At 35.5% G+C, this 24,952-nt stretch overlaps 1 protein-coding gene across 4 annotated transcripts; it reads left to right on the forward strand.

Annotated features, from left to right (window-relative positions):
• The first annotated feature begins 711 nt into the window (after positions 1–711).
• LOC127811554 (uncharacterized) lies at positions 712–19,038 on the forward strand. Of its 4 annotated transcripts, none has more exons than XM_052351518.1 (20): positions 712–1,541; positions 1,652–1,736; positions 2,371–2,473; positions 2,596–2,680; positions 3,053–3,139; positions 3,259–3,365; positions 3,629–3,737; positions 3,827–3,929; positions 4,027–4,249; positions 5,891–5,949; positions 7,210–7,334; positions 7,476–7,933; positions 12,428–12,509; positions 12,609–12,791; positions 12,860–12,913; positions 13,759–13,851; positions 13,927–13,992; positions 15,026–15,072; positions 15,981–16,685; positions 17,929–19,038. In XM_052351518.1, exons 1-20 carry the CDS (start codon positions 1,425–1,427, stop codon positions 18,314–18,316), a joined length of 3,279 nt encoding a protein of 1,092 aa, XP_052207478.1. In that variant the 5' UTR covers positions 712–1,424; the 3' UTR covers positions 18,317–19,038. The 4 variants fall into 4 exon arrangements, with proteins under 4 accessions (XP_052207478.1, XP_052207495.1, XP_052207488.1 ...); XM_052351535.1 differs by having other exon boundaries at positions 1,487–1,541; positions 1,652–1,762; XM_052351528.1 differs by having other exon boundaries at positions 1,488–1,541; positions 1,652–1,808.
• The last annotated feature ends 5,914 nt before the right edge of the window (positions 19,039–24,952 follow it).

Here is a 24,952-nt window from a genome sequence, read left to right on the forward strand (position 1 = left end):
GTTACACGAAAAGTTAAAGCACAAATGTTAAATTGATTTAAAAATTAAGTTTTGGGGTGTAATTAAAATAATAAAAAAATTAAGTAGTTGATAGTATTGAGGTAAAAATATAAATTTGGCCTTAAAAGCGGGGTATAGTTAACAAATTTTGAGAGAATAACGACATGCAAAACTAGGTGGAGGTGTGGGTGTCATCTCCTTGAAATTTGAAATGACTACTGCCGCACTAATGCACTGGAAAGGGGATTTGAGATCAAGTTTTGAGTGTTGTATTTGTATGAAATTTGGGTGATTCTATGTGGGGTTTAAGGGTAAAAGAGTTATAATGTCAGTATTGATGATTTATGTTGTGCCTATTGGTTTGAATAATTTTTGCTTGTAAAGCATGGGCAATGGATTGAAAAAAAAAAAATTTGTGGCTTGTATGGTTTAGGGTTTATTAATACTATTTATATACAAGCAAAATTGCATTAATGACTTTGTAAGGTTTAATGTAACTTGTAAAAATTATTTCATGTTTTGAAAATAACAATAATTTCTCTTGTTATTAAATAAATAGATAAAATAATTATTTTATTTTTTAATTTTATTATATTTCTTTTTCATATTTTTTATTTTTAAAAAAATAAAATTAAATAAACAATCAATGTTGTTGACAACCATTGTGTGTCATTTGGGATATGGGTTTGTAATCAAATTCGAGTGACTAGCAAACTCAAATGAAGTTTGGGTTTGATGTGAATCAAATATAAAAGGGTTCCCAAAAGTTTGATTGAATTTTTTTGTATGATCATTGAAAATAAAGAAAAATGAAAAGGAAAATGAATTATTTTACATAGGAAGAGAGCACAAGGTGGGGTTTAAGGTAGATGTGGTAAGGGCAATGACGGGACAGTTCGACAAATAGAGAGAGAAAAAGAAAAATAGTTTTAATATAAGGATATTTTAATTATTTATAAATATTTAATTAGAATTAATAATAATTGACTTAGAATTGGCCTGGCCTGTGCACACAGTTTACTTGGCATGTCCATTTTCGATTACTAATAATTGTCTGAAAGCAAAGCTTTGATGGGTTTAGGGTTATTATATAAAAGAAGTAAAAAAAATTGTAATACGGGCGGTGAAGTGTAGTAAGCATTGGAAGAGACTCGAGCTAGGGTTCTCCATTATCGTCTTCGTGCAGAACCATCGCAGCCCGCAGCACTCTTCAAACTTGCGCCCCGCGGGTTTCGATCCCAAGAACTGGACTCCCAGAGAAGAGAGAACCTGTTTTTGCTTCCAAAAATCTCCCCCACTTAACGGCTTCCAAAGCTCCCGCGTACTCTGATTCAAACCAATTGCGAGCACGATTACTACTCTGTCTGAATTTAAGTGCGCCAATTTCACATGCTCTCTCTGGAAAGACAGTGATTTGACCAGCAATGGCCTCGAGATTCCAGGCGGCGCCGCTCGTGGCCTCGCCGTCTTATCCCAGCGCCATTGCCTGGTCCCACGAGAACCTGGTTGCCGTAGCGTCTGGTCATCTCATTACTATCCTGGTATATATGATTCACTATACTATAATATATATGTTGTGTGTGTGTGTATATATTCACTTCGATTTTAATGTGTCTAATATTTAAATGTTTGTGCTGTCATATGTTCGTAGAATCCGGCCATGCTGTTTGGGCCTCGAGGAATGATCACCATCCCACCAAGCAAGCCTTTTGCTATTGGGGTTATACAAAGAGAGGGTAACATATTTATGTTTCATTACATGGTAAAAGCACTTCGTTTGGTGGTCTTCTCCGCATCTTGATCACTCGGTATCTTAATTGGATTAATACTTTGCTTCGCTGATTACATTTGAATAAGCTTCTGTTCTGCTTCACCGACATGGCTTTATTAACTGACCAAACATAAGACAATGCAGTGTTTTTTGGTTATGCAAGTATAATTGGATCTGCTGGTTTTATGCCAGTACATGAGCCACTTCAAGTTGTTTACTAGTATTTTATCCGGCTTTACAACATGAAACACGGACATTCTAATTCCTGTTTTTGCTTGAAAAGTTTTACGAAATGATGACAAATACTGAAAAGAGAAGGTGAAGTGATAGAATTATTGCACACTTTCATTGCACTACCTGGTCGTTCTTATTGGGAAGTGCTAAAATGATAAGAAATATTGGAAAAGAGAAGAAAAAATATCAAATAAAACTCAGAATTGTTGCTTACTCTCACCTTATGTATATGTATATTTGTATTTCATTGATCTTAATCAAACCGAACGTGGAAGAATTATTTCCTTTGAATTTCCTTATTCAATTCCATCAGCATTGTTTTTAATTTAGCATTTTTACATGTATGTATGCTTTGGTGTTTTCAGAATTGCTATCTGGTTGCTTGTTACCAATTTGTTTATCTCGTGACATTCGTCCTTGTGTTCGATCAATTTCATGGTCCCCCATTGGATTTGCTCCAAACTCAGGGTACGAGTTTCATTTTTCCTTTTTACTTGGTAGCCTCATTTGGCATGATATTTGTTGGTTTACTTGTTTCGTTGCACTAAATACTTTTTGTTTTTAAAATCATGTTATTTGACTTGGTATAGGTGTTTGCTTGCTCTTTGCACGACAGAAGGTTGTGTGAAGCTCTATCGCATGCCATATTGTGAGTTCTCTGCAGAGTGGGTAGAGGTATGTGACAAGTGTATAAGATCAAACCAAAAACCAAACAGTTTTGATTGAATCACAGTTGAGTTAATATTCATTCTTTTGTGAGTGTTATGCGTGAGATACCAATTTATCTTTATTTTGTTTCATCTATTTCCCCCCCGTTTTCCTTTGTACAGATGCTAGCACACTATGTCATTGCACTTTCTGTTAACATGTATAATTTATTCTGTGTTTAACGTACATGTTGAACTTCAAGGCTAGCAGCCTCTGGTTTTCCTCCAAATATCATATTTTTTGAGCTGCCAGGGAAAAAGATTTAGTTTGAGAAGTCCCCTATAGATTGTGCATTGACCATTAAGCACGCTATAGTTTCTTATGTTTGGTGTTTGATAGGTTGCTGATATATCAGAACTGATGTACAATTATTTTGCAAGTGTCAACTATGGGGAGACAGATTTTTGTAGTTCAGAATTTTTTTATGTAAGTTGTTTCATCTATCCATTTCATGGGTTGCTTCTACATGGTACATAGTACCCATTCATGGACTTTCCAAAATACATTTCATCAGCTTAGGCCTGACATTTTATGCATTTCTGTAGGAGCAAGCAAATCAATTCAGCTCTGAGCATGGGTGTACTGACAACCTTCCAATCTCTATTCTAAGGAAGGGAAGCAAGCATAGAAGATACAATGCATTAACAGTAATGTAAACTTTGATGATAATAATATGTACAAATGTCCATTTCAAATTCATCCTTTACTTTTAGCAGCTTTCAAAGACGTCATTTGATTATGCTAGGAGCATGAAACTCCATCTACTGTACAGGCAGAACTTTACGAGAATGTTTCAGCTCCTGACATGCTGTTTCACATGACTTTTTGGCTCTTACCCTTGTCATTTCTCTTTCCCAATGCATCGTATTGATAAAAAGACTTGAAATTTGACCAATATTTATCTTTTCCAAACAGTGAAGATCCTTCTCCTAGCTCTACCGGACATACTGAGAAGTTGGCCACTGCCATGAAGGAAGTAGCTATTTTCCCTTGCTCACTTTTGCAGGAGGGTTCACTGGTAGAGGTTTGTTTAATTGTCTTGCCATTTGTATTATGATAATTTAAAATAATGCTTTCTGCTACCTTTTAACTGTTTTGCTTGTTTGTTTATAGGTTTTTAGGCTAGATGGGCACCAAAGAGTTTGGATAGCAGGCATACTGGATCGCTTGGATGGTGGAAAAGCTCTTGTTGTGTTGCCGGAAACAAATGGAAATGGTACCTTGCAAATTTGATTGGATATCGACTGATCATTTCTTTTTGTAACCTGTACGGTTTTATGTTTGTACTGATTTGATGTCCAATTAATTTTTAGGGAAACAAAACGAGTGGATTGAAATGGATCCACAATGCAGTGGTACCAATAGTCCGGATCGCTGTAAAGGTGATGGTTCATCTGATCAAGAGGCTTGTACTCCAAAAATTCGACCTTGCATGAATGTAGGAAATCTCCCACAGCAGATGGCATTTTGTAACTGTCACAGAGTAGGTGAAATTCTCAAAATTGGAGACATGGTAGAAGCATGGACAAATGACAGGTACTTCCATATCTCTCTCACGGAGTAGTTTGAATCTTACAAATTATTCATGGATGTGTATGATTAACCTTCAATTTAGTTCCTTGAATCAGTGAGTAACAAAAGTTTGTATTTGGGAAAGGCCCCTAAATCTTCTTTTAATGTATTGTATTCTGTTAATTTATCTGTATCATGCCATTTCTCATTTTTTGTGCAAGTTTATCTGCATGACTGCTAACAGAAACCTGGCTTTCTTATGCTCAAAATTCCTTCTGTGAAACAGTATAATATGGCAAATGATGTTACTTTTTTATTATGTAGATACTTTTTTAGGCTTAACTTTAAAAAGGATTTTTTACATCTTAATTTATTTACTCTATTCATTTACCCCTTTTTAGGCTTAACTTTAAAAAATTGCTGCCACTGGGTGCAGGTCCCGGTTTCACCAGTGGGTTTCACCCCACCACTGGTGAAACCACACAGTATAAATAGTTTCCTTTTGATCCTGATGGAAAACTAGCATCTCCAATGGTCATATGGACTCCATATAGTTAAATCTTCACCGAGAAAACCCTTAAGGAAACCTGTTTGATATTTTCTCTCAATGATATGATTGGATAACCAGGCTTCTTATGATGAAGTGGAGAGTATCTTGTGCCCATATATATGTATGTATATTTCTTTAAAGTTGTTTCTTAGGAAGTGTATTTGGTGAACTAAAAAGCCAAAAGGATGTGCTATGAGGAAATATTGGGGAATGTGGTCAATGTCATCCTAAACCTGTGATGAATCTTATGCAAATTTTGTGTGCTCATCTTAAAGGTAAGTGTTATGGTTTTGCATGAGTATAGCCTAGAAGATTTAGAAGAAGTCAGTGCATTCAAGTCGGTCAAGCGGCAGTGTTAGTTAGGTTTTATGTCTAACGGTTCTAAGTCAGTGCATTCAAGTCAGTCAAGCAGCAGTGTTAGTTAGGTTTTATGTTTAACGGTAATTTAATTATGAGGGGTATATTAGGGATTGTGTAATCTTTAATTAGTCCTTGTAATGTCCACCCATTTGTCTATAAATAAGAGGCATGGGGGGCAGTCGCTGGCCATCATTCATTCTTATTGTGCGAGTGCTGTGAAGTGAGAGAAAAGCCTAGAGTGATAGTGCTTTGTAATCTTGCAATTGGTGTACTTGTGAGAGGGAAGGTTCTTGTACTGATATTCTGATTTCTTAGTGGATTGCTCTCGGGATCAAGAGGCTGGATGTAAGATTATCTTTTGATAATCTGAACCAGGATAAAATCGGCTGTCTTCATTGTGGTTTGCATGTTCTTTCTTTGATTGTTTGATTTCTATATTTGTTCTATTGTTCTGTTTCTGTTGTGTATCCCAATTGTGTTGTGTGTGTGGCTGTGTATTGGCAAGATCGAGTGATTCCAGTGCTCCCAATCCAACAGTAAGACTTTAAGAATGATATGTGCTTGCTTTTTCTTTCTTTTACATTAATATTGGGAGAGTTTTGGATGTAATTTATTAACTTTTTGATGATTTGATCAACTTCAAGTCCTAGATAAAACTGAAGTTATTATCGGAAACAAGCTTCCAGCTCCATATCCTCTTTGTTCTTATTTGTTTCCCTTGCCAGTTATTACATGTCTGTGATATGATTGTGCAGGTGGGTTGAAGGCATTTTTAAGGGCTTAAATGAAAATGGCCTGCTGGTGAAACTATATGGTGTGTTCTCACTGCATTGGTCTTTCAAGTGTGTAAATATGTGATGCGGTCTGCCCTGTGATTAAGTTTAAGTTTGCACTTGAAGAATTTGTCTGTCCACAATCCACACTTCTACCTTGATTTGTTTTGTGCATTTATTAAATTGTTCAAGATCTTGTTCTTGGCAAGCCATTTCAGTGGAAAATAAGATGAAAATAATATTTTCCTCTTAGATGGGTCTGTTTGAGATAAAAGGAAAGCCAAGAGAAGTACTGGCTAATTTTGTGATATAATATGCATCCTTGCTCTATACTAGTGAAAATCATGTTTGAAACCTCTTGGCGTGGCACTCTCCTCCAATTGTATTGATACTATAATTTTCTTTACAATAATGAGTTTAGGCATGATTATTAAAAAGAAATCCCTAAATATGACATAGGATATAATGGCTTTATAGAGGATATGACCATGGATAGAGACGGCTGGAGGTCTAGAATTCTTGTAGCCAAACCCACATTAAAGCTTGACATTGTTGTTTTTGTAGTGACAATGAAGTTCTGGGTAATTAGCAAAGGGGAAAGGAAGATGTGAGATCTCCACTCATTTGAAATTTATTGAGAAATGTATCTTTGTTTAGCAGATCAATGAACCTACAAGTGAGGAATGCATCTTTGTTTAGCAGATCAATGAACCTACAAGTATACATCCTTATGCTATTTAACTTTCAAAATCTCCTATAAAGTTATCAATAGTTAAGCATGTAATTTCTAATTTTTATTGATATGTAAATGTAGTGCATGATATAAATGGAAGTGTATGTAACTACATACTGTTGTACCTGTAAGCCATCAGAACATTGAAAGCACATAAATGCTAAGGCATTCTTGTCATACTGTGCTGCAAGGTGTAAAATGTGTTACTCTAAATGGTTCAGCGGTGTACAAAATGTGCTTCTCTTTCTGTTCTGATGTGGTAGGAGTCTAAGAAGATGGCTCCTATGGATTATTTACATAGCTTATCTTTAGCACTTGAATGCAAATGTAATATTGATGCACTCATCATGGTCTCAAACATTACTCAAAATGGTTCTGAGGTGTACCATATGGCTTCTCTATGTTTTGATCTGCTAGGAGTAGAAGAAGATGGCTCCTTTGAATTTACATAGTTATCTTTAACACTTGAAAACAAATGTAATATTGATGTATTAAAATCATGTGTTGTAAAATTTTCCTAGCTGATACATCTCTTGCTCATTTATTTATCATGTTATATGGATGTCAGGGGATAGTGGATCAGTCACATTAGTTGCTAGCTCTGTTAGATTGGCACCTTTATGGATCAATGAGCAAAAGTCATGGCAAGTTACTGTAGTCAAGATTGAAGTGAAGAATCAAGAGTTAAGCAAGGTACTTTGTGTTTCATGCTCTCATATTTAGTCATAAGTTATTATTATTTTTTCGTTTGATTAATCTTACACTTTTTCCTGCCATAGAAGTCCATTTGTCTCATTATGATTTTTTTGCCCTAATTTCTTTTACCTTCTTCAGGTAGCTGATGTCAAATCTGCCAATGTAAAAGCAAATAGTATGAATCAAATTGTTTCTGTGCCTAATTTTAAAGAAAAATATTTGAAGAAAATACCAGAAATATCTGGTCTCCCATTGATAACTGCGGATCAATATGCCTCTCGCAGTGCGATGCTATCATCACTTGTTGTTGCTTGGTCGCCGATTGTGCAGTTGACATCTGAAACTCGGTCACTGTCAACTGATTCCTTATCAAATCGCTGTTCTATACTTGCTGTTGGAGGGAAGTCGGGTAAAATTTCATTTTGGAGAATCCTTGAACAAGAGTACTTCTCTGTTTTAAGCATCAAGGATTCGACAGCTGCAGTTCTTGTGGGACTTCTTGAGGCTCACAGTTCCTGGATCACCACAATTGATTGGGCCTTAATGAATGCATCTGATCCTCAGCTAATATTGGCTACTGGCAGTTCTGATGGGAGGTGAGTTTAGGCTAGTGCATTATGCTCAGAGTTTTAACTATTTTTATCCTTATTCAAGAATAATTATTTCTGGTGGTCATACTTAACAAAAAATAAAAAGATCTTTGTTGCTGGGTCATATTTAATTGTTTCTTTAATTAAAGGCATGCTTCTAAGCTGCAAATTTTGGACATGTCCAAAAAAGAACTCATTTTAGAGTTTGAGAAAGAACCAATAGTTAACACAAAGTTTTGTAAGAAAATCATTGCCTTTTCTGTATTTGACTATTTGGTTTGCAAATTTAGTCTTGGGAAATCCTTTTGGTACAATACTTAACTTTTTGGCGCATTTATTTTGGTTTCTTGAGATGAAGATATTGATCTTATCAGTAAACAAAATAAGGTGCGTCTCCGCTGCAAGAGGTTTCCACTTTGCAAGAGTTAGGGGATGGTCATTTTTGCAGCCTTACCCTTGATTTGCAGAAGGTCAATTTCCACGACTTAATCCTGTGACCTTCTAGTCACAAAGGAACAACCTTACCTCTGGCTTGCCCTTTCTTTTAATTTCAGATTTTCAGTAAAATATTTTATTATTGTGGACTCTCTTGTCATTTCTGATTATATTTAAAACTTCAGTTGTAAAACTAGTCCAAATGAAAGGATTCAATCAAAAGTATTATTAGTATTAAATTATTAGCCACCTAATCATCTAAAAGTATTAGCTAGTACAAGGGTTGATTTACTTTTTTATATTATTAGTTTTACACTCTCAACATACCCCTTACATGTGGCCAAACTTTGACTAATTATGGCCATAATTAGAAATGTCACTGGCATTTAGAATAGTTTCTGTTTCTTTTATTTTGGGTTTAGGGCTTTGGTTGGCGGCTGAGTGTGGGTGGTTCTAAAATATCAAGAGATCTTTTTTTATTTTCTTTATTTGTTTTATTTATCATTTTCAGAAGTTATATTTTGACAGTTTTGTTCAATAAATGATTACTTTAAGTCTATTGTTGTTTGTTATTAATCCTTAATGTTGTCTCATGGTTTATTTGTTTGAGATTAATTTCACGGATTGCTCATTCTTCAAACTCTTTTTCTATTTTTGTTTCTAACAGAGGAAGACAGTCTGCTAATCTTTTCTGCAGTTTCTTGACCTGTCTCTGTAAATTTACATATAGTTAAGTTTTTTATTTTTTTTGTCCCTCTTTCTGAAGCTCATTGGTAGGTTTTTTATTCTGTTTGAGAAATGGTAATTTATTAATTGGAGACAAATAACATGACAATATATTTTTAAGGTGTTTGACCTATCTGTTCGTTTGTTTTTTCTAAATTGTTTACTACTTACCCTTCTCATTTATGGTTATCTGGACAAAAAAGGAAAGGGTTAATTAAAAGTGGAAAAACATGATAGGATCCCCGATAGAAATCCAAACAACAATCAAATATCAATAGCTATCAAACTTTCCAGCCAAGAACAAGAACACCCAGGGCATTCGAAAGGCCCTCTCTCTCCCAAATTCTCTTCCAGAAAACCAGCGTATCCCTTCTCTCTACCCCCCCCATCCCATACATATTCCTCACTCTACACCTTAACCGAATTCTGTTATGCAATAGCTGGGTTGTTACACCAGCGATTCCCCACTCTACCTCTTACGCACATGGATGGTTGTTATGCCGGCTAGCTTATTTACACTTCTGCCCCTAATTGCTGCCCCTTGGACCCTCTTTGATAAGTCAAGTGAATCGGGGGGCCTAACATGACTCCCTCCCCCAACTTTCACCTTGTCCTCAAGGTGGAAAAAAATGGAAATTGCTGCTGGATCAAAAGGTAAGGCTCCCAAGTAGCTTCCAATGGGGGTACCCCCTTCCATTGCATGAGCACCTCTATTGCTTTCGAAGTAGCAGTTATAGCTGTAATTTCGTCCATGAACCCAAACTTCTGGGAAAACCAGACATTATTTGAGTTGGGCTCTGCAAGCAGAAACCAGAAACTTTCTTCCATGGGAATTGGATAGTAAGGGGCATGAGGGAGGGCACCAATCAAGCCATTGGAACGTTTCAGCGTCACCCAAGCATGAATTGTGACAATATCACCCTCTTGTATGCCCTCCTCCCCTTCAGTCTCGCAAGTAACTTCAAGTGTCAAGGCAGGCATCATTTCAAGAACCTTCTCCACAACCTGCACTTCAGCAACAGAGAAACCAGCTACTTGAATAAGCAGCTCAAACTGTTCTTCAAGAGTCATATCCTGTAGCTCCTGAAATGTCCGCACCTTCTTGCGGGCTAGCTTTTTCATGATAGCCTCACTAAAATGAGGCAACTGCAGAAAAGGTGCAATGCCTTCGCTAAATCCCCCAACTGCTTTCCTTACACTGAGAGGAACAGCCTGGATAATAGCTTGTGAAAACTCAGGAACACCAATTGCAGGTCTTAGCCAACCATGCCCCTGAGCAGTGCGCGGTATAATTGCCATCCTCAAGTTTTTTAGTGCAACAACAGCCAATCCTCTGTAGACAATTTTCATGCCCAAATTCCCATCAATATTTAAGATCTTTGGGTCTATACCTTTGGGCTCCATAAGAGAATGCAAATTGAGCCCTAGACTTCTAGAAACATGCTGCCCTTCCACCATCATGACCTGCTTGGACAAGGCACCCACCCACTCATGATGGTGAGAATACATAGGGGGCCCTCCATTATCAACCAACCCCATGTAGAAATTTTGAGAAACCTGGCTAAGAGTCAAACCATCTTCCCAGACAACATGGTCCGTTGATGGCGCCCCTTTCCTCAGTGAGATGCTCTCCTTGGACGTTACCAGATCCGCCGTCCTTGACATCAGATTCCCGATCTTCTTCCTCGGTTGCTTCAATGCCTTGGCTGCTTCCCGTCTCGTCTTGAACTGGATGAAGTTGTAGCCCTTGGTCTTGCCCATGACCCGATCGAAGATGATGTTGCAGTCCTCAATCTCGCCGTATGACTCGAAAGCAAAGACTAAGGTTTCTCACGTCGTGTCCCACGCGAGGCCGTAGACGACGAGCTTGCGACAAGATATGTCGCGATCCGCGGCATCGCGGAGGCGAGTGAAGAGGAAAGTGTCGAGCACGGCAGCGCCGACAAGGAAGTTAATTCGCTAGTACTTGGTGTAGGGCTCGAGAAGTTTCTAGATCTTCTCGGGCTTGGTCTCACCGGAGGAGGAATCATCGTTGGCGTCCGAATCGGACTGAATTGGCATCGCAGTGTCTTTGGTTGGGGTTGGAGCTTGGTATTTCTGAAGCTTCTTCTTCTTCCTACGTTTCTTCTTGATGCTTTTGCTGTCACCTTGTGGTTGTCTAGTCACCGTTTTTTTCTTCTTCGCCTTCCCCTTCTTCGCCATTGCTTGAGCAGAGATGCGATGGCAGCGCCCTATGGCTTCGTCTTTCAGGTTTGCTTTCTTACCCACACGAATCTCTCTTCGTCTCCTTCACTCCCACTGGGACAACAAAATGGCCCCTCCTTCAAAACCTAGAGTCGCGGACTCCCGTTTCTCTGTCTTTGTCAGTTGGGTTACAAGGAGGTATCGCTCAACCTGAACAACCCAACTATCCGAATCATCTCCTTCAATCACCGGCATCTCCAGGCATCGGCCCCTTCTGTCCGACCTCCCATAGATGTTGTACTCACCACCAGCTTCCTTTTGCCAATTTCCCAGTTCCTGCGTGACCTTTTTAGTGAGGGATGACCCCATCGGTAAGCGCTCTCCAGACTGTTTCCCCTTCCTTTCTCCTAGTCCTTCCGTCTCTCCTTGTTCTTCCTCTCCCGTTCCTACTCTTCCCACATCGTTCTCATCCAAGCGAATTGTTCCAGTAAGCTTGCTACCTTCTTCCCCACCGATTGAACCTCACTCCTCATGGCATCAATTCCCTGTTGCATGCCGTCCATCCTCCCTTCCAATTCACCTACTCGGTTCGTCAAGCTGACCATTAGGATCGATGATGCTCTGATACCAAATTGATAGGATCCCCGATAGAAATCCAAACAACAATCAAATATCAATAGCTATCAAACTTTCCAGCCAAGAACAAGAACACCCAGGGCATTCGAGAGGCCCTCTCTTTCCCAAATTCTCTTCTAGAAAACCAGCGTATCCCTTCTCTCTACCCTCCCCCCCCCCCCCCCCCCCATACATATTCCTCACTCTACACCTTAACCGAATTCTGTTATGCAATAGTTGGGTTGTTACACCAGCGATTCCCCACTCTACCTCTTACGCACATGGCTGGTTGTTATGCCGGCCAGCTTATTTACACTTCTGCCCCTAATCGCTGCCCCTTGGACCTTCTTTGATAAGTCAAGTGAACCGGGGGGCCTAACAAAACATTGAACTGGAATAATGACCAGATGTACACACTTGTCTCTCTTAGTCTGAAGGAATGAAGCTGTCTTATGGGCAAAAAGAAAAGCATTTTGAACATAATAAATGCACTTCAACATTATCTTCCTGCATAATTTGTTTCTTTTTAATCCATCTCAGTGTGAAGATCTGGCTAGGGTATAGTCGGGAACTGCTCGAGTCATCATCAGTCAAGCATGCTCCTTTTTCTCTTCTGAAGGAGGTCTGTATTTCTTCACAAATTTTTTTCTCATGGGTTCACTTCACTCCCAGCATAACAGAATTAATTCATTTTACTTTTGCCATTTCTATTTTTGAATAGGTTATCCCTGTTGATTCTATCTCAGTTTCTGTTGTTTCGGTTATTGTGCCTGTATGGGCTCCACAAAAGATGCAGCTGGCTTTTGGTAAAGGATCTGGATTGTTTGATGTGTGGATTTGTGATATATCTATATCCAGCAGCAAATTTTATAAAGTTGGTTCATATGGTGCACATGATAGCATTGTAAGTTTCCTTTTTGTTGATCAGCCATTTTGGCTACGATGACAACTTATTGTTTCAGTTATAATTAGATTACAGGTTTAGCATGGGCATTTGATGGACATTGTTTGCTCAGCTGTAGCCAGGTATTGTTCTTTGTTCACATGATCTGGATGTTGTTTCTTCAAGTCTCCTTCAAATCTTTATTGAAGATTATCTACTTCTTTTACAAATTTTTGTACATGAAGAATTTTTTACTAGTTGCTGTTTAAATGTCTAAAACTTGTTCATGCAGCTTGTTTTTAGTATCACATCACACTTTTAAGATTTGAAGTTAAGTTATCATACTGTTTTTTAAACTACACTTGATCGTTCTAAGGAATTACCATATCACATGGCATCTCTCAATTTGCAAAAAGTACAATGACCTTCCTTATTTCTTTTTCTTTGCAACAGTTTACCTCCTACTATTAAGGAAATTGATTATTGGATGTTGATTTAGTCGGCATACAAATTTTTGTAATTTCCTGTATACCCTCCAAAGTATAATGATCCAATAGAATCTTTTAAGTAACTTAAACATTTACTGGATGCTTGCCAATGGAAATAGCCTCTTTGTTGATGTGGGTTTTGGGCAAACGCTAATTAGGCCAAGACTAAAACAGGCAAAATAATCTTAAGAAGTTTGGGAGTACCAAGTGTAATTTACCCGAATAAAAAATTAGTAGCTTTTTCTACAATTTGACTTTTAATATATAAATTGATTATGAGTTTCTCAAGATTTTTAATTAAATAGAGTTCATTCTATTACTTCATTAAGCATAAAATTTTGAACTATGGCCAGCCATAATGCTTGCTATAATATTGATTATCTGCATCTACATAATCCTTACTACTGGTGTGCTTTTAACAGGATGCATGGTAAGGTTATAGACTTAACGCTAAGTAAATTAAGGCTGTACTTTGGTTCTGTGATTTTGGGTTTTTACAGGATGATTCTGTGCATTATTGGATCTTACATGACAATTTCCTATCTGAGGCACCCATTCCATCTGATACTCCTGGTGGGAAGAGCTCCAATGATGTATGATGCAAACATTCTTCCTGATTTTTTGTCTAAATATTCTTCTGTGTCAATAATAGTAAGATCCCTATTCAGGTGCCAAATGTTTTTGATTCGTGCTTTGGATTGGCAGTATCCCCAGGGAATCTGGCGGTTGCTATGGTATCATGCTTTCCTCCCTTAAGGTCTCTGCTTTTGTAAATTATGCCATTAATTGTAGTGTCAGTAAGTAAGAATATATTCATCCTTGACCATTTTCTGTGTTTATGTTCCTGTAAATATTTATCCATGCATGGAATTGCAGTAACAGACAGAACTCAAAGTCCTGGATTTGTGTCATGCCATACGAAAATTATACAACAGAAAATTCTTAGCAGCTGTGAATACTGGTCATCAAAATTGATTGATGAGTTTGCTCCCACAACTTGAGAGGATTTGCTATTACTTCATGGAATGAATTGTCAAATGCTCCACCCTCAATATCATGTCTTGATTAAAATATGTTTGTAATCATTCATCTTATTTTGAACATGACCTTGTTCCTTGTAGGTGCTTTAGTTCTAGTTTAAAGAAATTAATGCATTTCTGTTATGAGCACAAACATGTGCAAGCTTCAGCTTTTCAGTTCTTTTTCACTAGTTTGTCAACTAGTGCTTAATTGTCATCATGCAACAAATCCTTTTGCATAGGCTTTGGCACCATCAAGTTTCCTAGGGTTTCTAATGGCAACCCCATGTCCGCACAGATATTATATTTTGCTAATTGAGATTCATGACCTTGTAGATATTAATCATTAGGAAATTTAGACATCGAAGGGATAGAGAAAAACAAATCTTTTTGGTAATTTGTTTAAGAACATATTACTAGAGTTGATCTTTGATTGACAAATCTTTTATCCCGCTTATCTTTGTGTAGCCCATGAAATACACGACTGAATTAACTTTCTTACATCTTCTTTGCATCTGTGTCATCTCTACTTGCACATATTTCCAATTCTTTTATGTGGTACACTCTTTTGTTTCAACATTCTAGTTTGTATGTTCTTACCTTTATGACAGTGGCGTTTCTTCCTGCTTAACTTCTTGAATTGTATTGCATGGACTGATTTATAAGGTTACAAAATGGCAGCTAGGGTGAATGACTGATTATTGCATGATATAATCAGGAATTGACAATCATTGGTTCATCTTTTCAGGCCCGTAGTTTTGATACCGATCTATTAAATCCAATGTATCAGCAGAGGTAAAAATTTTCTCTTATTTTATTTCTTTTTTCAGTGAAATGTTTTACTCTAGGTGGACATCTGTAGGGCATATATGAGAATATTTCTACATAGAGGCAATGTCCAGCTTGCTTTAATCCTGTCTTTGAAGCTATTTCATTTTCCTTTGAATTCTGGAAAGCGTCCTAAAAGTATAGATGATCACTGATGCACTACTTCTCTGCCAACCATTAACTGAGGTCCAGAAATATACACCAGTAGTAAAAATTACATAACCCCCAAGTCTTTCCCCCCTCATATCTCGTGTTCTCACTCCACCTGCTGTCCCAGAACACATTAACTTTTACCATATCTCTTCACACCTTACTTCCACAAGATTTCTTTCCTACTGGTTCCCACTCCACTTCCCATCTCACTTCATTTTTAACTTTTTCCCTCTTTTCACGCATTTCCACAAGATTTCACATAATTCTTCTTTCTTTCTATAACACACAATTATTGCAAAATGCTGCCAGCTTGGAAGGAGAGACAATTGTATAAACTGTCAGATATCCTCATTCCATCATCTATTTTGTTGTTCTAGTGTAAGTTCATTTGAGTCTTAACAACTTTAGAGCACACTTTAACCTATAAATAGTATACTGATAGCCCAAGAAGTAGTCTGAGATGCAGTTCTGATAAGTAATAGAATAAAACTACAAAACAACGCAACTTATTGAGATATCTAGAAACCCATAGGAAACTGATGAAGGATCAAAGGGAAATAAAAAGTGAAATTTTCAAATTGAAGAGTCTGTTTTCGCTCACCTTAACTTCATTATTATTATTTTGCTTCATTATTTAACATCCAGCCACCCCACCTACTGGGACCACACTTGATATGTTATCATCTTCTTCTTGTTAATTAACATGTAGCAAAAATACTCAGGTCTCACAAAGCTGCTGTTGAATTCTTCTGGATTGGTGGGCAGCAACTGGACATTTTGTCCATCAGAGACCCTGATTTTAATGTTGAAGCTTTTTCTGGTTTCTCTGAAGAGAAATTATTTTATTGGAAGCATAATGTTTTATGGTCCTTACACCAATACAAGAATGTGGATAAGCCTCTGGTTGTTTGGGATATTATAGCAGCATTATTGGCATTCAAGCAGTCTCTGCCCAAGTACGTAGAGCATGTACTAGCTGAGTGGCTGGTCTCTTGTTTTGGGATCCAATCTGGCCTTCCTATTGCTGAGACTTTGTTACAAGCTCCCACATTACTCTCAAAAATAAGTTCCCGTTGTTTGCACCTCCTCAATGTTATTTGTCGGCATGTAGTTCTTGCGGAGCTGAAGGCAGAGAACATTAACTGCAATCAAAAGGATTTAGAAGTATTATGTGGTAATGAAGCGGGATACCTTTCTTTATGGCTGGAGCTGCTGCTGTGCAGTGAAAGGGAACTCCGAGAGAGGCTTGTTGCTTTTAGTTTTTCTGCCATTTTAAGCCCCATTTCCCATTCATCCACAACTTTTGGCAATATATGCTGGCGTCCTGTTGGGGTAGCACAAATGGAGCAATGGGTTGCACTTAACAATGATCATATAGGGAATCTTCTGAAGCTGCTTGCTGCAGAAGTTGGAAAGCTTAAGAAAAGGTACTCCGTTGCTGTCCACGCCTTTATTTGCTTTATGTTTATAGACTACTTGAAGTCGATATGCCTGTGCATTTATCACTTCATTCTTGCGTCTGCTGTAAATAGAATAATGTTTTTCTGTATTCTTTATAATCTGGTTAGTTCAGATCTATCCTTCTGGTAGATCCTTGTATCCAAAACAACCATTGTCATGGATTGAAACAATGTAAGAGAAAGTCTGCTGACATCTTTATAATGATCTACTTCAGTTCATTCAGAACAAGCAACGAGGCTGAATTTTGTGTTTTTAGCATTTCTACATCTCCAGATCCTTTTTGCCGTGTGGCAATTTACATAATAGACCCTCCATGCATGTGATATGCATTGGGTGGCTATTTGGGCCCGGAGGTTTTCTATAAGTGCGAGTAGACCTCTCTGTGAGACCCCTTCTGGACTTCCTCTGAAGATGAGGCTATGAGTGGCTTCTTTCTGGAGGAAAAAATTGTCACTTAAACCTTATGCTTGCCTGGATTTGCATGGTCCAGTAGACCCTTCACGTGGTTTGTGTTTGTTGGCATCTTCACTTTGTATTACGGTGTCAGGTTTGGACGTCTGGAGGTTTTTTCTTAGTGGTAAGTGTTGGCGTGGTGGATTATCATTGGTTCTTCCTAGCCTGTGCAAGGACTCAGATGTGGTATTTTGATGCTCCTTGATTGCAGAAGAATGAGACATCATCTGACTGGTGCTTCTTGCAGCACAGTCATCCTGTGTTGCGGGCTCCTGATTGACGTACTTTTAGAGCCTCTTATCACTTTTCATAGTTGCTAATCAAGCCAACACCTGCTGAATAAATGTACATTTATTCTCTTTTTGTTGATGAAACTAGCATTCTTAATTTAGGTTGTTTATGATATTTCTCTAATTTCAAAAGAATATGGTTTTTCATGAGAGGCACGGTTTTTTACCTGTCAGTCCCTCCTCCTTTCCGTTGCTTTAAAACATCTCTCTACCAGAACATGTTTATGAAATCAATCAATTAACTGGTTTCAGTCATTATTTTTTCTTGGCTATTCTGCCCTTCTTTTTTCGCTAATATTTACTAATAGTCAACCAATTTCTTCAGATGTTTTGTGCGTATAATGCATACCAGTATACCACTTCCAGTTCCATTCTTTGTTATCTATTTTTCGTGTCATCTGCTGACAAATAATATCAGTTTATTTTTTACTCTGAATTATCTTATAATGTTCGTTTCCTTGAACAGTAAGCACCACACCATGAGCGAATCTGTAGCTGAAGAGCAATGTAGCTACTGTTCATCACCCGTTCCATATGAATCTCCAGAAGTTGCTTTCTGCCAAGGTGTAAATTGCAGTGGTGGCGGCGCTGGTCCGAGCCATAAACTGTTTCGATGTGCTGCTTCCGTGCAGGTCTGCCCTACCACTCCTTCATGGTTTTGTTCGTCTTGTCAGAGATGGGTGTCAAAACTAGCACCCCAGGCTCTATTCAAATTGCCCTCTTATCCTTCACATCTCAATTTTTCTACTGAATCTTCAAATCTAGAATTACTCCAAAAACCCTTGTGTCCCTTTTGTGGGATACTGCTTCAGAGACTACAGCCAGTATTTCTGCTCTCCCTATCACCAGTATAAAGTGAGTTTTTCTGTAGAATAAAATGTATTCTTAGTGATGATTCGCCATGTCAATGTGGCAACCTTGGAGCAAGGATGTCCTAAATGTATGCCTGCGCTTTGGATTATTGCCCCATAACTATCAGCATCAAAAGTAGAAAGAACAATGGAAGTCGAGGAATCATCATCAGCCCAAGCGAAGATGTTAAGGCTGAATTCTCTCAGGAACAACAACAACAACAACAAAAGTCGAGGAATCCTGGCCAAGTGGATGAAAAAGGAACCCCTATTCTCACGGCCTATATAGTTCACAGGGGTTGCCCTGGATTGACCTTTCTGGATCGTCAAACAAGTTTATAGAGTCTCCACCCGTCATCAGCTTGCATTTTGTGTAACGTGACGGTAATATAACTTCTAGTCTCTTTTTTCTTTGGTTCCAAAGGTCAAATCCCTTACCTTTAAGGGCCTTGTAATTCAGCCCCAAAATTACAGCAGGGAAGGTAAATTATGGAACTCAGCAGCGAGAATCGAACATGGGACCCTTCGCTGGCTATATAGTAGCTAAAGTTTAGGGCTTTTTGGTTTAAACTTATGTACAATTTCAACTGCTGGCCTGCGAGGCTTTTAGTCTCTTTTTCTTTTCATATATTTTCGAGGACATGGCACTCACATCGTAGCTTACTCTTGATAGTGCTGTTTTTTTACTCTTAACAGGTTTTATGTAAAAAAATTATTTACATGCATTGGAATGGGCCCAAACGCATATCTTTGTCTATTACTTTTGCGTATTGTTTCTGGCATGGCTTGCAGGACCCTTTACTTTCACCTCCTTGTTGCCGTACTCCTCCTCAAGGGGGGTAAAAGGACAATGATACTTTTACGCTTGAATGGCTCAACTTGGTGGGGGAGGAGCTGGAGCGGTACTTGTTTGGTAGGGTTTATGTCTTCCACGATGAAAATGAGCAGTATTTGGCAATGGTCTGGCCCCGAAGAAGAATTCTCCAGATGGCCTCCGTTGGTTTGGCTTGACTTTACTCGTTCAAATACTGCAACAACAATATAATTATTTAATTCCTTCTCAATGGCTCTAAATTCAACGGTCAAAACAGAATTGAAGTCCTCCCATACATAATTAACCTCATTCTAAAATATTTATCTCAATAAATAAATTCGGTAAATAATATTCATAAATTAATAGAATTATTATGAATTTTATGTGTCAAATTAACTTGGGAACTGACCGATGTTGAAGAATCAAAGGATGAAATGTGATTAGGGGTAAAATGTCACTTCAAGCCAGAGTTGGTTGGTTTTTCCTGATGCATTATTTGTCAAATATAATATCTCCTAATCTTATTTAATATTTAATATTTTTGGTGAATGTGATGCATCATATATCCCTTGTCTTGGAGTGGGCCTCCTATTATTTAACTTACCTGCAAGCCAACACCAAACTCTCGGAAATTTATACGGAAAAGAAAATACAAACAAGTAATGGGTACTTAGCCAAAGCTTCAATATTTTCAGTGGCCTGAAAGGTTTTGTTTGTTCTGGTTACCAGTGGAGCCATAGGCACAACTTTGTGGGCCACCCATTGGTTTGCACAATGGCACGTTTTCCATGCACATAAAATAGAATAAATTATATTTTTTTATTCGTTCATAGATCTTTGCATTAGTTATTATATTTTAATTTTTTTTGTTAGAATTTAATCTCTATTAATTTTTTTTATCAAATTTTATTAGCTAAAATTGTTGTAATATACATTAATATAATATATAACATAATAATATTTGAATGTCACTAAAAATATTATAATTAATTATCCAAATAGCATTTTTAAAATAAATATGAACTAATTTCAATAATTAATTAATTAATTTTAGAGATAAGTATCTTAGAATATTCTAGCTTTAAATTTCCTTTTTTCTTTTTCTTGTTTTTTGGGGTTGGGTGTTTGCCGGTCTTTCATAATTGCTTTCTTTTAAAGGGGCGACGAATGAATTCAGAGTTAGGGATTGATTGGGGGATATGCATGAAATGGGTGGCCGTGGTCGCTTTCAAGGGTCTCTAATGGAAGCAATTTTTTTTGTTGCCCGGAGAAGAAATCAATGTCAATGTGTCATTGGTTGGGCATCTATCTGTGACAAGACCATTGCCCGATGCCCATCCACATGGGGCAGGGCAGCCCCGTCTTCCCATCTGCCCCCTCCCAACTCATCAAGCTCAACCTGCCCTGCCCGCTTTTCAATCAACGGCTGTGACCTAACCAAGGCACCACCAACTCTCCAATCACTGCCTCTGCCTTCTGGTTCACCCACCACGCTCCCTCCCTCCCTCCTTTAAAATGATATTTTCACTCGTTATAATTATTGTTGTTTAAATATAATAATTAATTTATTAATTAAAAATATAATCATAAAAGTCAACTAAGTTTATAAACAAAATAATTAAACGATACTGAAAAGTCTCCATACAAATACTCTGTTTAAATCAACATTGAAAATAATAAAAACTTGAATATCTTATTAGTACTAATATTAAATAGTATATTTTTTAAAAAATGAAGACATACTTATTTATAGAAGTATATAGAATAATTTTAATTTTTCTAGAATTAAATCTTTTTTAAATAATATTTATCTAGATATTTCAAGGTTTTTTTTAAGATTAAGATTATTTATAAATGATATTTATTATTTTCGTAAAATTTTTGAAGGAATTTTTTTAGATGTCAAAATTATTTAATTTCCAAGTTGTGTAGGATTCCTCTTATTAGGAAAAAATTATACATTTTTATTCCAAAATAACTTTTTTTTAATCTTTTAATAATTTTTTGTTTATGATGCAATAATAATATTTATATACCATTATATTATATTTTATATCATATTAATATAAATTTATTTTTATTTTTAATTAATTGATAGCCTTTCTTAAGTTATGTGCATGTCCTTATCTTCTAATGAACTCAAAGTCTTATTTTTTATTATATATAATTAACCTAATGTTAATTATATTTGTTAAGATATAATTAATTAATGTATTTTATTTTAAGTAATACCAGTTATTATCTTAATGTATCATCAATATATATTATTTTAAAAATTATACATTGTTACAAATATTTTTATTAATTAATAAAATATTAAAATTGATAGTTTATTTATCATCAATCAGTAAAATGTTTTATAGTTAAAAATGAAACATAATAATAAATATTATCTAAAAATAAAATACATTTATTGTATTTTAACTAGCGTTCTAATAATAATTTACATAATTATTTTAACTATAAATAAGTAAAATATATTTATTAATCCAATGGAAATTGATGGCCAGCCAGTGCAGTTCAGATCTCAATCGGATCATAGTACTGGATTATATATTGGGATGGAAAATAATATTGGTATACCTTTATATATATCTTGGGCTATATAAAGGTATGCCAATGACAAAAAAGTCTCTTATGAAGTGCAGAGTATTTTAGTCATAATACCTCCTTATGTAGTCCAAGATGTACAAAATAGTTGTACATCTAGCATGATTCTATTGGAATTATCGTCCTTGTACAGTTTTTTATTACTCGTACTTTTAATTTCGACAGAAAAGATAAATCATAAGTGGAGATTTTGTTTCGTTACGCAAATCAATAAATCAAACTCACAATCTACTAATATAAATCCCAATTTATCGTAACTTAACCACTTTATTTATGCCCATAAAAGTAACATCAATATTACATCTTGAGTTATATACACATGTGCAAATAATTAAAATACCTCCTATATCTTGTCTCGTGCCGCCCTATTGCCTTTAATAAGGGATATTTTAATCATGTATATGTCATTTCATGTTGTCTCATCATCCTAAATAAAAAATATTTTTATTATTTTAATTACAAAATATAATCAAAGAATTACAAAAAACATTTTCCTTCTCCAAAGTCAAACTCGGCCAGTCTTCTTCTGTCCACCCCTTCATTCTCTAATAATATCTCAAATCTCTTGCGGTTTATTATCATAATTTATTTAGTTCCGTGTTATTATAACTTAATAACAATGCTAATTGTTAATTAATCCTCACAGGAACGTGTTAAACGGTCTTCATTAGCCAATCTTTAAATAATTACTAATGCCACGTCACATATTCCATTGATTCCCCTGATTTTCTCTCCCTTTCCATCGGCGTAGGAACCCCCCAAATTCAATTACGCTCCGTGTTTGCTCCGATTCATAACGTTGGAAGCCGGGTCACGGCGACACATTTCGGGTTTTTGTGGCCCACCTCATTATCTTATTGTATTTTTACGTCTTTTTAGCAGTTATTTCAATTTTTTTATTTTTATTATACACCTAAACTTATATTTTTTAATCACTTTAATACATATATTTTAATATTTTTTTCATATGATAACTTAAATTTTTTATTAATTTTTTAGATAACGCTCTATCACGGATGTCCTCGCTGCTCGACCTCACAATTCTAACAGATGATGTAAATCAAGAAACTACAATAGTCAAAGTTTGAACACTATCACACCACAAACGTGAGGGTATAAAATCTTTTTCCATACTTGTCCTGGTCATTAGGTTATGTCTCTGGAACTTAAATTTTTTATTATTTCGATTACACTATATATTTGTGTTTTCGAATCAATTTAATTCATATACTTTGATATATATAAAAAAATAGATAAATCAAGTTAATCCCATTTTTTATATACCAAAATACATGGGTTAAATTGAATCTAAAATATAGATATAAATGTGTAATTGAAATAACAAAAATTAAAATTGTCACACAAAAAAAATATTAAAGTATAAAGATTAAATTAACTCGAAGATATAGGTATAAGAGTGTAATCAAAATAATAAAAAAAATTAAATAACTATATAAAAAACTATAAGAATAAAAAGATCAATTTGACTGATTTTTATTTATCCACATAAATTTGGTCAGCTTAGTCAGTTAAGTTAAATAATAAGTAAATAAAAAGTTAATGCGTATTTGTCGCAAAAACTTAAAAGTTTTTTATAGGTCACACATGAGACGATCTTAAATGCCTTCCATTCCAAGTGGCCTTTAGATTAAGATTGTTTCTCATTATTAATCTTTCACTGATCCACGTGTTTTGTTGGGGTTGATTCAAGTGGCGCTTCTTAATTTGGTTATTTAGCAAAGTGTTTTTTTTTTTTTTTTCTTTTTTGTATTGTGTGCCCTAAACATAAGTATTTACTTATTTTCTACTTTAAAAAGCTTGTAATATAATTAAGGTAATGCTAATTATTGCCCTAAAGCATCAATAAATCTTTTGTTTTGAAATAAGATTTCCTATACCTTATTTTTAACATATGAACAATTTTATTAATTAATAATAAATATATTGCGTGTGAAATGATTTAATTGAATAAAATTGTTTGAATGTTGAAAATAATATATAATAAATTTACATTATTTAAAAATAAGATGCATTTAAGGTAATGATTAAGCATAATCGATCAAACTCGTCTATGGTTGTTTCCAATAATAGTGTAAGAAACAATGAATTTTTCGATCGATCATTTTAACTCGTCTTTATCTTTGTTTTTGTTTTTTTCTAATTTGTAAGTTTTTTTTATTTTGTTTTAAGTCAACTTATTTAGCATTTAACTAGTATTTAATTAACTTAATTTGGGTTAGGTAGAGTTTAGTTAATAACACAATAACGAAGGGGTGTTTTTGTCAAAAGAACTAAATTATAAAAATTATTAAAAGTATTTCAAAATGGCAAAAGGCATTACAACTAATGACCTAAACCACAAGGTAGTTTAGGTGTATTTTTATACTTTTATCAAACTAAGATATGGTTGCAAAGTAAGAAGTCAAGTCGTCTTTTTTTTTTATATTATTTTTTGCTTAATTTTTTAAAAGTTTTTGCAATTACATTACCGATTTCTCTTTGACATTTGAGGTTTAACCTTATTAGAAATACAAATAGTGTTTGAATAAAAATAATTAAGTGAGAATGAGAGTTATAACTATAAAGAGAATAACTTGTGAGAGTTACAACTACAAAGGCGATTTAGATTGAAAATTATTTATAAAATTATTTTTTATAAATATTGCAAGGTATTTTATAAATAATTAAAATTTGATATAGCTTCAAATAATGGCATATTGTTGAAAACTTCATGACATATATATTTTTTATTTTTAGAATAATTAAAGATTATTTTTGAGATTATCAAAGTTTAACATAGTTTTAAAAATAACTATTGTTGCTATAAATACAACAATTACAATTTATAAAGTGATAAGCTTAAGTTGAAGTAGAGGCAGATAAGAAACTAAGAATTCAGTCTACAAATCAAAAGCCAAGTGGGTAGCTACTTGTATAGAGGATCGTTTGCTAATAAAATTCGTGCCTCTTTTAAGGAGAGATGCTCTTAAACTAAGTTTCTCGAATAAATGATCATTAGATTTGAACAATATAACATTGAAGTGGAAGAGTGAAGTAGTTGCCTAAGACAAGTGGCTTCACAATCTAGGATAGCGATACTGCAAGGCCATGTACTATTTGAATGCATGTCTTACATTTAATGCTTAAATTAAAAAACTATATATATGTAGATGTTATGAACAAGTAGGTAAAATATTGTTAGGGAGGTGAAAGAA

This window comes from Diospyros lotus, chromosome 1 (genome assembly GCF_014633365.1).
Source record: "Diospyros lotus cultivar Yz01 chromosome 1, ASM1463336v1, whole genome shotgun sequence".
Taxonomy (NCBI): domain Eukaryota; kingdom Viridiplantae; phylum Streptophyta; class Magnoliopsida; order Ericales; family Ebenaceae; genus Diospyros; species Diospyros lotus.